The sequence below is a fragment of the Calliopsis andreniformis genome, chromosome 12, assembly GCF_051401765.1.
Source record: "Calliopsis andreniformis isolate RMS-2024a chromosome 12, iyCalAndr_principal, whole genome shotgun sequence".
Classification (NCBI taxonomy): domain Eukaryota; kingdom Metazoa; phylum Arthropoda; class Insecta; order Hymenoptera; family Andrenidae; genus Calliopsis; species Calliopsis andreniformis.
Window position 1 is genome coordinate 11,358,896 of NC_135073.1, and position 15,840 is coordinate 11,374,735.

General features: G+C 30.4%; 4 protein-coding genes across 5 annotated transcripts in view; 3 read left to right on the forward strand and 1 right to left on the reverse strand.

Annotated features, from left to right (window-relative positions):
- LOC143185907 (protein phosphatase 1L) overlaps positions 1–2,095 on the forward strand; it is a 66,037-nt gene extending 63,942 nt beyond the window's left edge. The window contains exons 6-10 of one of the 2 annotated variants that reach the window (XM_076389226.1): positions 54–359; positions 427–583; positions 662–792; positions 895–1,202; positions 1,286–2,095. In XM_076389226.1, coding sequence (XP_076245341.1) covers positions 54–359; positions 427–583; positions 662–792; positions 895–1,202; positions 1,286–1,370 — 987 coding nt within the window. In that variant the 3' untranslated portion in view covers positions 1,371–2,095. The remainder of the gene's footprint in view (positions 1–53; positions 360–426; positions 584–661; positions 793–894; positions 1,203–1,285) is intronic. The other variant, XM_076389227.1, reaches the window with a different exon arrangement.
- A 486-nt stretch (positions 2,096–2,581) lies between these two features.
- Positions 2,582–6,361, reverse strand: Atg4a (Autophagy-related 4a). The gene is made up of 10 exons (XM_076388577.1): positions 5,983–6,361; positions 5,684–5,868; positions 5,454–5,618; positions 5,123–5,300; positions 4,972–5,051; positions 4,742–4,893; positions 4,567–4,645; positions 4,347–4,501; positions 4,105–4,270; positions 2,582–3,898 (listed from the first exon to the last, which is right to left on the reverse strand). Exons 2-10 carry the CDS (start codon positions 5,784–5,786, stop codon positions 3,831–3,833), a joined length of 1,146 nt encoding a protein of 381 aa, XP_076244692.1. The 5' UTR covers positions 5,787–5,868; positions 5,983–6,361; the 3' UTR covers positions 2,582–3,830.
- Positions 6,362–6,846: 485 nt separating this feature from the next.
- On the forward strand, positions 6,847–8,912 carry LOC143185787 (uncharacterized). The gene is made up of 7 exons (XM_076389040.1): positions 6,847–7,020; positions 7,096–7,329; positions 7,418–7,606; positions 7,687–7,799; positions 7,965–8,290; positions 8,372–8,648; positions 8,732–8,912. The coding sequence occupies exons 1-7, from the start codon at positions 6,921–6,923 to the stop codon at positions 8,852–8,854; spliced, it is 1,362 nt and encodes a 453-aa protein (XP_076245155.1). The 5' UTR covers positions 6,847–6,920; the 3' UTR covers positions 8,855–8,912.
- A 2,768-nt stretch (positions 8,913–11,680) lies between these two features.
- On the forward strand, positions 11,681–15,491 carry LOC143185629 (polyubiquitin-A). Its single transcript, XM_076388796.1, has 2 exons — positions 11,681–11,810; positions 12,411–15,491. The coding sequence occupies exon 2, from the start codon at positions 12,429–12,431 to the stop codon at positions 15,180–15,182; it is 2,754 nt and encodes a 917-aa protein (XP_076244911.1). The 5' UTR covers positions 11,681–11,810; positions 12,411–12,428; the 3' UTR covers positions 15,183–15,491.
- The last annotated feature ends 349 nt before the right edge of the window (positions 15,492–15,840 follow it).

Below are 15,840 nucleotides of genomic sequence, written 5' to 3' on the forward strand. Positions count from 1 at the left end.
CACACACTTGCATCTAGAAACAATAAACTAGATGTAGAACCTTTTTTTCGCAGTTTGCAGCAAATTATGCATATGATAATCTCATCCCAAACATTAATAAAAAAGTGATTGAACTGAAAGATATGATAGCTGGTAAAGCACCACGTGCATTAGAAGATACTGACAAATTTGAGGAACAACAGAAAGATGAAAACAGTGATAAAACTGAAAAAACTGATGGATTTCTCGAGCGTAAAAAATCATTTCGTAAAACAGTGAGTACATCAGTGACAGACGATTGTATGAAAAAGAACGTTGGTCTAACTGATCCAGAACTACTTGACAAACTAGATAGTTTACAGAGACCGATTACTAGAGAGGTATGATCAATATTAGATTTCATTTTATATAATTTTAACACAATACATTTGATATTTTAATTTGAAGGTAAGGCCATGCAGGACAACAGAAAAACCACAAAAAGTAGATATAACAAATTATCTAGACGGAAATAAAATAAACTATGCTAGATTATTAACTGATGAAGTGTTAGCAGTTGATAGATTGTTAGTTGAAGCTGCTAAGAAAAACATGGATGTGGCCGGTGATTGTTTATTTAAATCCTAAGTTTGTTACTTCAACTTATATCAATTTTAAAATAACTTTGTATTTGTATTCTCAGGAACTACTGCTTTAATTGCTCTCTTAGAAGACAATAAGTTAATTGTTGCGAATGTTGGAGATTCAAGGGGTGTAATGTGTGATGGAAAAGGAAATGCGATACCTTTATCATTTGATCACAAACCCCAACAAGTACATAGCTTTTTTTTCATTAAACAGAGTATTAGCTTGAGCTATGACAAATCCCTTTCACTTAACAATAACATTTTTACCTATAATGAAAATTGCTTTCAGGAAAGAGAAAGGAGACGAATAAATAAGGCTGGAGGTTTAGTAACATTTAATGGTGTATGGAGAGTAGCTGGTATATTAGCTACATCGCGAGCTTTAGGAGACTATCCTCTAAAGGATAAAAAATTAGTTATTGCTGACCCAGATATTTTAACTTTTGACTTGAGTGATCATAATCCCATGTTTATTGTTTTGGCATCAGACGGCTTATGGGATACTTTTACAAATGAGGAGGCTGTGGCATTTATAAAAGAACGAATAAATGAACCACACTTTGGAGCAAAAAGCATTACATTGCAAAGTTATTACAGGTAACATAAACGAATACTACATTTCTTTAGGTATTAGTTTCAATAATATTTTATCACTATCTATTTATTTTTTTAATGTACAGGGGTTCTGCAGATAATATTACTGTAGTTGTAATCAATTTAAGAGATCGCAAATACAGTATGTCAGAGGCCAAAAAAAATCAATAATATCTTAATTATACCGTAAATTTTTAACGTTTTTTCCAAAGATATACTCTAGTCATTAATTGATATTAACGACTAGTAAATGTAAGTCTGCAAAAAAACGAACGTACTTCTACTGTGTGTATAATGTTGAGAAATGTGATATTTCAGTTGTTATTAAAATGTTCCTTTTTGCAAAATGCAGTATCATATTTTATTCTGTTAGAGCTGTAGATATGTATTCTATATTTTATGCGGTCACACATAACAAAATACTTACATTTTTCTTACCTGGTTCACTCCATTCAATAATAATCTAATTGCAATGTTGTTTCAAAATTTTCTAATATGTGCTATATTTCTTACATATCTATTTTTCTATTTCGCTAGCAGCATACAATTATAACATTCACATGTACATGTGTACATATGCATTATTGAATATTAATAGGAATATGTATAGTGCATATAAAACTAAATAGAATTAAATTTACAATTAAAATAAATTTGGTATATAAATTGCGACCATATGATATTTATTTTTGTATAAATTAAAATGAATGCATTCTATAAGTGAGCAATGCGACAATTCATGCCCTGAATATATTACACTAAATGACTACTAATATTTGAGTATACTAGTTTATAAATAAGTAATTATTTAGTAACATTTAATTATAATGTTTCGTAATTGTAAATATTGAAAATTGTAGATAATAAAAATACAAAGCAGATATATTTTCAAGTTGAACAATTATACTAGTTACATTGAAGTTGTAAACTAATTGTATTAAAATTTTTAATATAATATAATATAATTGAATAAAAATGAAGTTATAAAACATTGGTTTATTCTTGAAAGTTGTAATTTATTTTTTATTTCTTGACGTTACACTGTCAATACACTGAAATTAAAACTATGAATTTATGTAATTTAAAAAAAACAATTCAAAATTTCAAATTTCATTTTATTACATAAAATCCGAAATACAGAAAATTTTGACATTTAAATAAATACGGTTTTCCATTTGTAAAGTGCAGCCAAAATTTTTTATCTTAAATATACATTATACTACAAAATGTTCATTCATTGAAAATTAGTCTAACACTTAAAATAGTATATTTAAGTATCACATGATAATCAATTATTTTTAATATTTTCTTTTTTATAACAAGTTTATAGGAAGCAATAGTCTAATTATTTCGCAGTATTTGTAGTAAGTTTTATAAAAATTTAGACATATTCGTATTTTATATATAATATACATATTAAATTCTAATAAATTTTATCATAACTTGAATGCAAATTTAACTAGTTACAATGTAACATTCAAATGATTTCTTTAAGTAAGTTTACAAGTAGCTTATTTAATATTTTATAAAACTTTATAAATATGTTGAATTTTGAACCACAGAATACAGATGAATTATATGCAACTTTCATGAATTTCAATTTATGAGTATTCAGGGTTTTGAAATGTAATTTATATATAGTATAGACTAGTTATTGTATTTAGCATAGATTATGCATTAATGTTCATTCCCATCTCCTCATATACTTTTATTAATTCAAACTAACATCATATTTCCTAAATAAAACGCCAAACAGAATTTACATTAAAATATTTGTTTCATGATCCAGGTTTCTCCCTGAACACACTTCAAATTGTGTACATATCAGTGCATATATTCTTATACGCATTACTTTCTAAAAAAGGCAAAAACATTTTAGGGACATGAGTGTTCTAATTTTTAGTTTGATTTTCCGTATGTGTATTGGGCAGTAACAAATATAATTCTGTACATAAAACTGTCTGAAGTTATTTCTAATACATCTTGCCAATAATTTGTAGGTTTCAATAAATCATTCATGAAACAATGTGCATAAAATATATTCAAAAATTTGTCTTATATACATGTCACTTAAACTAGTAAAGCGTTAAATAACAAGGAAAACATTAAAAAATTAATATATCACAATTGCACTTTGGGGAAAAATTAATAAATACACTCTCTCAGAATGATATTACATTATATAAAATGCATCACTTTAAAAAATATTTTTGCTTCTAAACAATCATCCGCGAGTGTTCAATTACTAAAGTAATTTAATGATTTATTTAGTGTATGAGTATATGTATTTAGTTTCATTGATATATAGAAAAATAAGTACATATTGTATTGTATGTAAAGGCGAATATTTCTTTACAAACAGGCATTTGTTTATATCAAAATTCATATACTATATTAACAATGCTTTGATCACCCATGTCCGAAAAATTTAAATACAAGTGATATATACAATACCTTATTAGATTATTGTTTTATTTCATTTCTAGTACTGTAACAGCACTAGTTTAATTCGAATATGTATATCCAATGAATAATTATGTTTTATTTTTAATGTGTGTATGAGTGAATCATTCTGGGCATTTATTTACATATTTTTTATATAATGAACTGACGTTAATTGGTGATTAAATGTCAACCAAGTAGTTCAAAATCTTCATCAGACGTGTCATATTGTGGGTCTACATGTTCAAAATCTACAACTACGAAAAAATTTATGATGAATCATAAAAGATAAAGTTTACTAATATCTGTACTAATAAAATGAAACTATAGACTCTACTATTAAAAATTGAACTCATAAGTTTTAAATGACTCATGTGTTGTCACAAAATGATTATGAACTCAAACAATTTATTATTTATTAAAGTAACTACTAGATAACAATTTCTTTTAAGCAAATACTTACAATTTGAAGCTGAGAATGCTTCTGCAGCAACATCTTCAGCGGGAGACCACTGTGCTATTCTTTCTGCACATAATTCAAGTAGGGGTTGTTTTTCTGGCATGATTAGTTCTTCTTGAATAGATTTACATAAGGATTTAAAGTCTTTCTCTGTAGCACAGAAGAAGCACTAGAATGAAAAATGTTGTTGTTAATTTATTCTAAAAAAAAAGCATTTTAAATTATTAATTACAAAAACTACTAACAAGAGCTACTGATGGATCTATTCCTGTGATAGGAATACGACTAGCTAACTTGCAGTGATAAGTAGAATCTATGTCAATTTCTTCATTCTCCAGCTTCTTGTCAACGCTACCTGATCTTTGCGTCGTGTGCGGATCTAAACAAATCACCTCGTTTCCTGTAAATAAAAATAGATTTTACGATGTTTGAAAGCTTCCAAAAATTAAGAAAATCGATACACACCAACACATCCTATAAAGTATAATGCAAGATTTGGTTTTCCTCCTATTACTCCTAGAGATTGTGGAATTTTGAATGAAGTCTGAAAAATTATAGGTATAAATAGATTATCCCTAACTTCATTCGTGTTTCAATCCATGTTTAGCCATTCATGCAAGAACATTTATTTCTTTATTACTTTAAGCCCATTAATGTAGATAGGATTAATCTCGCTTAATCCAAGGCGAAGAGGTATTAAAAGTAATAAAGGCTTCCATTGGCTAGGTGCTTTCAATGGTATATCACCGTCTGCTTCTGCTGTTGTACCTCCTTCTACTCTACATTGTCTTACTAAAAATATCCAAACGAAAGAAATTCAGTGATGATGAATTTATTAATTAGAGAAATCACTGAATTAATCACACTTACAGATATCATTAACTATTAATGTATTGTCCAGCGCTACGTGTATCGTGATTGAGCTCCATTCATCGAACACAACTAATTTTCTGCAAATAGTAATTATATAAATACTATGAATTAAACATACTTAATTACAGAAAATGTAAAGGATGTGTACTTTAACACTTGTGCTATTGTATTGGGTCCAAACCATTGTCCAACTTCTTTCCCTTCAGATGCTCCCATTGATGCAATTTGATGAATGGAAAAAGCGGCAGTTTTTCTATCCTCAAAACGTTCCAAAATTTTTAGGTACGTATTGTCCCTTGTTTCTGGTGTCCATTGCCAGTCTCTACCTAATTTTATGTGTTACATAATATTGTACCAAGTTAATTTAGTGTTTTAAAAAACTGTATTATACAGTTTAAAAAATTGTGTTTGAGCCAAAGTAACAAAGTGATTATTCAAACGTAACATATGGTCCTAACATTAAACTAAAGATAAGTTACCTAAGTGTAATGTAATTAAGGCTTGACCAAGAACCATTTGTCCACATCTCAGCATACAACCCCAACCTTTATCAGTCGTAAAATTGTAACCACTGATCGGTACAAAACCTTTACGATAGGTGAACCATAATTTGGATCTTATATCCCTACGAATTGCGTCGAGTTCTGAAATATAAGACCTTACACATCTAGTCTATCAACACAAATTATGTCTTAAGCGATCATGAGACCTTTTATAGCATTATATTTTTTTCCAAGAATCCAAACCGGATCATCTGTTTGTGGTATATCCTCTGGTTCATCCAAGATGTTCTGTGTGAAAAGGCTATCCATTTCCACAATTTTTATAAACTAAATACTATCTAAATTGCTCGAGGTCTGTCAATGTATCATAAGGAAGAACTGCTTTGTTGCCCTATAAATAGAAGGAAAATTATAGTTCTTTGTTTCTATAAAATGAAAAGATAATAGGACTAAGGTTAAATTATCAATGAATACTAATAATAATTCGTATATAAAATATGACAACCTTCAGTTTAACAAAACAGCATCGATCATTGCTCATTGAACGAAGATTTCATTATTTTTCGAAGTGACGAAGATAGTTATTTTACTTCAGCAGAATGTCAACAATATCATGATAGCACTACAGCTGATTAACAAGACCTCGAAGATAGCGTAATAATCGAAAGCAACTTGAACTTTTTTTATTTACTGTTCCGAATAACCAAGCATAAACAATGCATATAAGAAGTAAACATACATTAATGTCTAACTTGTAAGAAATATTTTAATGGAAAGGCGGTGATTTATGAAATGTTTCGCTCGTATCAAGTCAAACACATATTATCAGTTCCCTTTATTTGACATGTTTCCATTACAATTTGTAGAGTGCCCATATTGGCCCATATTAAACACTTCTATTTTACACTAGATGGCACATGCGTTTTCACAATTAAAGAGACATCTTTAAACATTGAAATTAAAATTGATGGAAGTTCTTTTTACTCTAGCACCTTAGCGGAATATTTGAAGCTATATTTTATTGAGATACTTCAACTTTTGTTTAGTTTATTATTAAAATATTGAAGATTCAGATCAAACAAGATTTGAAATATTTGAAAGCGCTAAGATGATCTTAAAATATCTCGCTTTATCCTCTATTATGTAGCAACTTGAATGAATCAAATATTTTGGCATAAAAATCAGTTATTTACATATATTCGCGATTTGATGATCAGAAATATATTATATAATATGTATCTAAAGTTTCTTAGTTATTATAATAAATTCGATCCTTTAAGTTTACGAGCAATCCAAGAAAAATAAACACTTGTAGGAGTTATAGGTCACTTTCAATATCTTAATGAGTAAACAAACTGTATTTAAAATTTTCACATTGTATCACTCAAAACGTCTAATAAATATTATTTTTACATACTTTATCTTAAAAAAATTGAAATTATAATGTCAGCAACGTTCGATAAAGATACAGTTAAACTAAAAGTAAATTATAACGCGATAAGGGCTGTAGAAGAAAGAGTCATACAAGCATTGCAGAAAGAAGGTATAAGAATCGTATTTCATCAATAAAATTGATTAGAAATAATTTTACATTAAACAATACATTTTTCATTACTAGAGTATACATTAAATACAGTGAATAGCTATGGAGAAAATTTACTGCATATCAGTGCAGCAAACGGCTGTCTCAATATTATAAAAGCAATATTAAAAAAACAAGATCATCGTATCATTAACAGAAAAAATAAATTTGGATGGACACCATTAATGTTGGCGATTCGTAATAGGCATATTGAGACAGTCAAATTTTTGTTAAAAGAAAATGCCAATGTAAATGATTCAACTTATCTTGGTAAGTGTATTAATTTAATTTTTGCACAAAACAAAAGAAAATGTATGTGAATTAAAAAAACTATCATAAGCTCAATTTTAATTCACAGGAATGTCAGTATTTGGATTAGCTGCTGCAATAAATAAAGATATGTTTGAGACTGTCTATGAAACATGTCCATCAGCGTTGTTAAACTCTGTAAATGATGACATTACACCACTTTGTATAGCTGCTATGAAAAATGATAAGGATTTGTTTTTTAGATTGTTGAACTTAGGCTTTGATGCCTCTAAAAGTAGTAAGATAATGTCTATTTGTGATAAACAGCATAGTATAAAATATTGAGTTCTTAAATATTCATTTGTTTCTTTTTTACAGATGAATATACACAAATTATAATGAAACAATCAGCAGTACCTGAAATATCAAATTTAGCAAAAAAGCTTGACATAGAAAATTATTGGAATGACACTTCAGATAATATTTCTACAGTAAGTGGTTTAGGTAACATAGAACAATTACATATTTTTAATTCAATGAATAAAAATGAAGAAAAATGTGTTATGCAATCTGAAAATAATCCCGAAAAGAAATTTGATAATGAAAATGACAAAGAAAATAACAATAATGATGTATCTTTAAATATTCCTACACAGCCCATCTTTGTATTCAATTCTGCGGAAATAGATAATGATGATAATAATAACAATCTAACAATGGATATGAAAACAGACTGTAGATCCTCTAAATTACATTTAATGGTAAAACATTCAGAACTTACCTCACATAGTTTAATTTCACCAACTTTGACATGTACTCTTGATGAAATATTATCTACATCTCCAAATATATATTTTGTACAAAATAATCATGATAATGTTAATATGAATACAATGAGTAGTGAGAATAAGCAACAGTTAGTAAAAAATAAGACAGAATCTTCAAAAAATGATGACTGTATGAGTAAATTACATTTGCAAAGGTATGTTCATACATATATTAATTAAACATGGTAATTGATGAGATAGTTATATTTTTTGCTTCAATTCTATTATTTTTTAAGGTTGCAGTCTATCCGACCACCAGATTTAAATATTCAAGATGTATATGAAGATCTTGATACTACTCTTAGTTATGTACCTGAATTTAGTCCAGTTAGATCACCAAATGTACCTCCAGATATAAATGATGAAGATGTCTTTGGAGAAAATACACCAACTCCACCACGTTACAGAACACCACCAAGAGGAATGATTTTAAATTCAGGAGAAGCAAAATTGATAGTTCTATTAAGAAATTGTGGATTAAGTCACCATATCCCAATATTTCTTGAACAAGAAGTAAGCGTTTTAAACTCTAATACTAATAACATTTCTCTTAAGTCCTCAACTTCTAATTATTTTAATATTCGTATATATCTTAGGTGGACATTGATCTATTTATGACACTCACAGACAATGATTTAATTGAAATTGGCATAAAAGATAAGTCAGAGAGAAAAAATATATTGGACGTTATAATGGACTACAAAAAATTACTAGTATAGACACATTTCTTGTTATTATATTATTTATTATGAATTTTAACCACTTTTATACATATGTTTTAATAATGAAAAATTTTTAATGTTTGATAAATAATATTTCTATACATTGTTATTATTTAATGAATAAATTATTAAATATATGTGACATAAAATGTACTTATTCAGACAATGATACATATCTTTATATTTATATACGAAATTGATGTAATATTTGCGAGTTTCTTATATGAGATAAAACTTTATTTATGAGGTACGTTTTTCTGCCTTTTGAATCATGTGGAATTGAATGTTTTTTCAACCAATTGCTTAAAGCACTATTTTTTACCTGATGTAATTGACTATTCTTCGCCATTTCTTCTATATCAATATTTTCATCCTATTGGATAATTTGTTTTATTATTTTCAATCAGAATTTTACATTTTGAAAATATAAATATTTACTTACTGCCTCTTGTATAAATACTTTATTTCCATTAGTTTTAGCTTTTAATAATTTTTCTTTCAGTGTTAAATGTGTTTGATTTTGCTCTTGTGTGGGCTAAATTTATTAAAACGAAAGTAATACACAATAAATTAATCATGAAACATGTTTTCAAAACAGGAGACAAAAAAATATACCTCTTCTTTATTTATAAAAGGCTGTGACTCTTCAACTCTAAAATATGTGGAAGTTGTTCCTTCTGTTGTTGCAATAATATCTCTAGTATCTAAAAATTGAATATCCATATGAGCTACTTTACTGCTAGAATAATTTGTAACTTTACATTACTTATAAGTCAATATTATTTTTGCAATACCATTTTGATTTTCCTGTAACTCCCTGTTGCTTGAAGTAGCAATATTCTCACATAAAGATGTGTTGTGAATTTGATGAAATTTAGTTAATTGTGCTTTTATTAATGTACCATTGATATTTCTCTTATTTCTAAATTCTGAAGACTGTGATGGTATAACTGAGGTGGTTTCACTGTATTTCTGCGGTTCTTGATTTTGTAATAACGTACTTGTTGGCAAATTTTCATTTAAAGTTTGCTGTGTAATAATGGTCTATGAGTGGTTTTCAGTTTATTGAATCGAATATAAAGAATTATATTTGCTTACTGCGTTGATTGGTGTATGTCTAGATATTTGTAATTGTCTGCCACAAACTACAGGTAACTTTACAAGCATGTCAGATAAAAATTGTGTAACTATAAAGTCCTTCTCCCTGTTTGGAATAATATCTAATGGACCAGATGTAATGCATAAATTCGGATAAATAAAAATATTTGATTTGGGCATAAGAAATTTGATTTCGAAATAAAATACTTCATCACTGTTTTTTGGTAAAGAATATCCATACTGAAATATAATATATTTATATAAAGAAGGCATTTTAAATTAAGGGAAGTGTATCTAAAGTATATTTATTAATACCATATTTTTCCAATGTCTGCGTAATTGATTATAGTCTTTAAATGGACATTTGGATGGAATTTGTTTAGATACAGATAATAGTTTCCCCTTTTTTGTGCTAAAATGAATTTTTAAAGAATAAAATAGCAAAATCTAAGTTCAGCACTTTCTAAATTAATGTGTGTTGTAAATTCAATTTTTTACTACCTTGGTAAAACATAAATAAATGGAAAATTATATCGAGATAAATCAATGTATCCTTTGGGATTTGCTAAAAATTCGGACACAACAGATGATGGAAGATAATCTTCAAGTTTTATGTAAGGAACTTTAATTCTTTCTGCATGAAGTTTTAAACATACGTTTTTTCCTAAAAATTTATTTTATAGTACGTAAAAACAATAAGTTTTTAACGTTGCGTTAAATTTTTTTGATACCTTCCAAAAGAATATCTAATTTTATCGCTTTAATTGCCTCTACAGAATTATAAAATTCTTTCCCTTGAAGAAAATATTGACCAACTTTATTCCATAATGGCGCTATTTTAGTTTGAATTGTAAAAATGACACAATTTTGATAAAGTTCAGTGGTAATTGGTCGTACTCCTTGATACTAACAAAATATGTATAATTAAATAGAATTATTAAATATTATCGAAATAATCTTTCCACATAATTAACAATCTAGAACATAAGCGAACCACTAATTTAAAACTTCTTAAAATTCTTTCCAATTTTCCAGTTTCAAAAAATTTCTTGTATGTGATAACGAAGATATATCTTTCTGTACCCGATACTGGTGAAGCGATTATATCGGGAACCAAAAGTATAAGCAATCTGAAATTATATTTCCCATACAACGCATATATAAATTGATCTACTTAAAAATGATATAAAAATCAACGGATGGAATATAACACTCCATACCGACATTTCATTGTTTGCCAATGAAAATTAGATTTTGATGATGAATCCTGTACTTCAATGAAATCAGTTTGACACATTATGCAACATAACTCACATATTTGTTGCAAAGATGTATAAACAAGTGTATTGTCTTTTTTTTCGTATGCTACACTAGAAGTATCCATTATTTTATGAATATTACCTTCAATTGTTACGTTTTTATGAAAGTACAACTCATCAAGCACGGTAGTCAAGTTTAAATTTAAATGTATTCTCAACAGCTAGAAAGTAAAACATTTTGTTCCCATTTTTCTTCTAGTAATTTTAGAATCAAATATTTTAAAGCTTTGAATTTATAAACAATATTTTCTGTTTTTTAACGTACTAAAAATATGAAATTAAATCTCTTTTACTTGAATCATATAAAATTTACGTGTAATATTATTTATTATAAAAGATATGAAAATTGGGAAATTTAAAGTTAGAATATTGGTACTTCTGTTAGGTAGATATATATATAAGCAAACGCTGACGTCATTTTTCGTCACTTCGTGTGAGTTACTGTGTATTGTTTGATAGGCTTTTGTGTGATTAGTTTTGTCTACGGTTTGGTGTCTTGCGTTGCAAATATTTTTCTGTAAATTATTTCAGCGCATGTAAGTATACTTGAAGTAAATGTTCAATTATTTTCTAACGTTTAATCTACTGGATTAGTAAAATGCTGTTAGACGATTTCGTCATCCACCTTCCATTTTATACGTAGGCTTTGGTACGATCAATAGCCAAGTTTTCAAAAATACTAAGCCGTGTTTCTTGCAATTATACTGAATTGTTAAATGTACTGTCTAACAATACATATATTTTTGTACTCGTTTGTCAAATATTAAATATTGCATGTGTTTCACAATATTCATCAGACCATTGGGCGAGTTCATTATGACGCCATTTTCTGATAGGATACCCCAATATTGCTTATTCATAGTTTAGTTCCGTTAAACAATTTGATACGAAGACATATTATAAAAAGTATAAAGTACTTGATTTACTTTGAAATTATTAATTACAAAATTCAAAGAACTTAGCCATAAAAATTAAATATCTGTATAAATGTTTTATTCAAATACCAGCTGATTTTGACATTTAAAGTATGCTTTAAAATCTGAAATCAGCTTGTAGTAATATGATGAAAATATTCTTTTTTTGTCTAAAATTCTAATTAATCAAGGAGCAGAGTAAATTGAATTCTTTTTTCTTAGTTTTGTAGATCTACAACCATGCAGATCTTCGTTAAAACACTTACGGGTAAAACCATCACCCTCGAAGTAGAAGCTTCAGACACAATAGAAAATGTGAAGGCCAAGATTCAAGACAAAGAGGGTATTCCTCCCGACCAGCAGCGTCTGATCTTTGCTGGTAAGCAACTGGAAGATGGAAGAACACTTTCAGACTACAACATTCAGAAGGAATCTACACTCCATCTGGTACTTCGTCTTCGAGGAGGAATGCAAATTTTTGTTAAGACCCTCACTGGTAAAACCATCACCCTTGAAGTAGAAGCTTCAGACACAATAGAAAATGTGAAGGCCAAGATTCAAGACAAAGAGGGTATTCCTCCCGACCAGCAGCGTCTGATCTTTGCTGGTAAGCAACTGGAAGATGGAAGAACACTTTCAGACTACAACATTCAGAAGGAATCTACACTCCATCTGGTACTTCGTCTTCGAGGAGGAATGCAAATTTTTGTTAAGACCCTCACTGGTAAAACCATCACCCTTGAAGTAGAAGCTTCAGACACAATAGAAAATGTGAAGGCCAAGATTCAAGACAAAGAGGGTATTCCTCCTGACCAGCAGCGTCTGATCTTTGCTGGTAAACAACTGGAAGATGGAAGAACACTTTCAGACTACAATATCCAGAAAGAATCCACCCTTCACCTTGTACTCCGTCTTCGAGGAGGAATGCAAATTTTCGTCAAGACCCTCACTGGTAAAACCATTACCCTTGAAGTAGAAGCTTCTGACACTATAGAAAATGTGAAGGCCAAGATTCAAGACAAAGAGGGTATTCCTCCCGACCAGCAGCGTCTGATCTTCGCTGGTAAACAGTTGGAAGATGGAAGAACACTTTCAGACTACAACATTCAGAAAGAATCCACACTCCATCTGGTACTCCGTCTTCGTGGAGGAATGCAAATTTTCGTCAAAACCCTCACTGGTAAAACCATCACCCTTGAAGTAGAGGCTTCCGACACAATAGAAAATGTAAAGGCCAAAATTCAAGATAAGGAGGGTATTCCTCCCGACCAGCAGCGTCTGATCTTCGCTGGTAAACAGCTGGAAGATGGAAGAACACTTTCAGATTACAACATTCAGAAGGAATCCACACTCCATTTGGTACTCCGCCTTCGTGGAGGAATGCAAATTTTCGTCAAAACTCTCACTGGTAAAACCATCACCCTTGAAGTAGAGGCTTCCGACACAATAGAAAATGTAAAGGCCAAAATTCAAGATAAGGAGGGTATTCCTCCCGACCAGCAGCGTCTGATCTTCGCTGGTAAACAGCTGGAAGATGGAAGAACACTTTCAGATTACAACATTCAGAAAGAATCCACACTCCATCTGGTACTTCGTCTTCGTGGAGGAATGCAAATTTTCGTCAAAACTCTCACTGGTAAAACCATCACCCTTGAAGTAGAGGCTTCCGACACAATAGAAAATGTAAAGGCCAAAATTCAAGATAAGGAGGGTATTCCACCCGACCAACAGCGTTTGATTTTCGCTGGTAAACAACTGGAAGATGCACGAACACTTTCAGATTATAACATTCAGAAGGAATCCACTCTTCACCTTGTCCTTCGTCTTCGAGGAGGAATGCAAATTTTTGTTAAGACCCTCACTGGTAAAACCATCACCCTTGAAGTAGAGGCTTCCGACACGATAGAAAATGTAAAGGCCAAAATTCAAGATAAGGAGGGTATTCCTCCCGACCAGCAGCGTTTGATCTTCGCTGGTAAACAGCTGGAAGATGGACGCACACTTTCAGATTACAACATTCAGAAAGAATCCACACTCCATCTGGTACTTCGTCTTCGAGGAGGAATGCAAATTTTCGTCAAAACCCTCACTGGAAAAACCATCACTCTTGAAGTAGAAGCTTCAGACACTATAGAAAATGTAAAGGCCAAAATCCAAGATAAGGAGGGTATTCCTCCCGACCAACAGCGTCTAATCTTCGCTGGGAAGCAATTAGAAGAAGGAAGAACACTTTCAGACTACAATATCCAAAAAGAGTCCACCCTTCACCTTGTACTTCGTCTTCGAGGAGGAATGCAAATTTTCGTCAAAACCCTCACAGGAAAAACGATCACCCTTGAAGTAGAGGCTTCTGACACTATAGAAAATGTAAAGGCCAAGATCCAAGACAAAGAGGGTATCCCTCCTGATCAGCAGCGTTTGATCTTTGCTGGTAAACAGCTGGAAGATGGACGCACCCTTTCAGACTACAACATTCAGAAAGAATCTACACTCCATCTGGTACTTCGTCTTCGAGGAGGAATGCAAATTTTCGTCAAAACTCTCACTGGTAAAACCATCACCCTTGAAGTAGAAGCTTCTGACACTATAGAAAATGTAAAGGCCAAGATCCAAGACAAAGAGGGTATCCCTCCCGATCAGCAGCGTTTGATCTTTGCTGGTAAACAGCTGGAAGATGGACGCACCCTTTCAGACTACAACATTCAGAAAGAATCTACACTCCATCTGGTACTTCGTCTTCGAGGAGGAATGCAAATTTTCGTCAAAACTCTCACTGGTAAAACCATCACCCTTGAAGTAGAAGCTTCTGACACTATAGAAAATGTAAAGGCCAAGATCCAAGACAAAGAGGGTATCCCTCCCGATCAGCAGCGTCTGATCTTCGCTGGTAAGCAATTGGAAGACGGACGAACGCTTTCGGATTATAACATTCAGAAGGAGTCTACATTGCATTTAGTATTACGACTTCGGGGAGGTATTCAAAGTTTCACATGATTCTTTGAATCATCACATTCCATTAATGGGGCTCTATCTTTGCTGACAAAAATGTAAAACATGCAGTCATTTACTGCTGAAAGTATTATTGTTGGCAAAGTCCATTAAAATTGCTAGTATTGATAGTACCATTATATTAAATCTGTTTTTTTTTTTATGTATCTTTAATATTCAGTACTTCTTGCTATTGGTATATAAGTATTTCTTTATTCGTGTATGATGACAAGAATGGCAAGTTGTATTGATTCTATTGCATATAAGAACACATTCTTGTAATGCACTTATATTCATTAAAGGATCATCAACATATTCGTGTTGTAAATGTTTTGTTACCTCCCATTATGAAACTAAGAAATAGGTGTTAGCATTATGAAATTAACAAATATATTCAATTTGCAATGGTAGAAATATTCTGTAGTGTTTCTTAACAAATAGAATTCAGTTCAAAATAATGATTACTCTGTTAAACAATCGGAATTATTTAGCAAACAAAGCACTATACACGAGAAAGTTAATCAATTGCGGTGTTAAAGGATATATGCACATAAATTTATATATTCTCTGTAATTTCAATTGTTAACGGTACTAGTGCATAATTCATGTAATTACCACACATGCTGCGTAATCAACAAAACATTGTTTAAACTACTAATAGCAG

Coding starts and splice junctions, on each gene's coding strand:
- Atg4a (XM_076388577.1), bottom strand. CDS start 5,786: ATGGATAGCCTTTTCACACAGAACATCTTGGATGAACCAGAGGATATA. Junction 5,619..5,683: donor AAAATATAATGCTATAAAAG/GTCTCATGATCG, acceptor CTTATATTTCAG/AACTCGACGCAATTCGTAGG. Junction 5,301..5,453: donor CTTAATTACATTACACTTAG/GTAACTTATCTT, acceptor ACATAAAATTAG/GTAGAGACTGGCAATGGACA.
- LOC143185787 (XM_076389040.1), top strand. CDS start 6,921: ATGTCAGCAACGTTCGATAAAGATACAGTTAAACTAAAAGTAAATTAT. Junction 7,607..7,686: donor CTTTGATGCCTCTAAAAGTA/GTAAGATAATGT, acceptor TCTTTTTTACAG/ATGAATATACACAAATTATA. Junction 7,800..7,964: donor CTTCAGATAATATTTCTACA/GTAAGTGGTTTA, acceptor ATTCCTACACAG/CCCATCTTTGTATTCAATTC.
- LOC143185629 (XM_076388796.1), top strand. CDS start 12,429: ATGCAGATCTTCGTTAAAACACTTACGGGTAAAACCATCACCCTCGAA.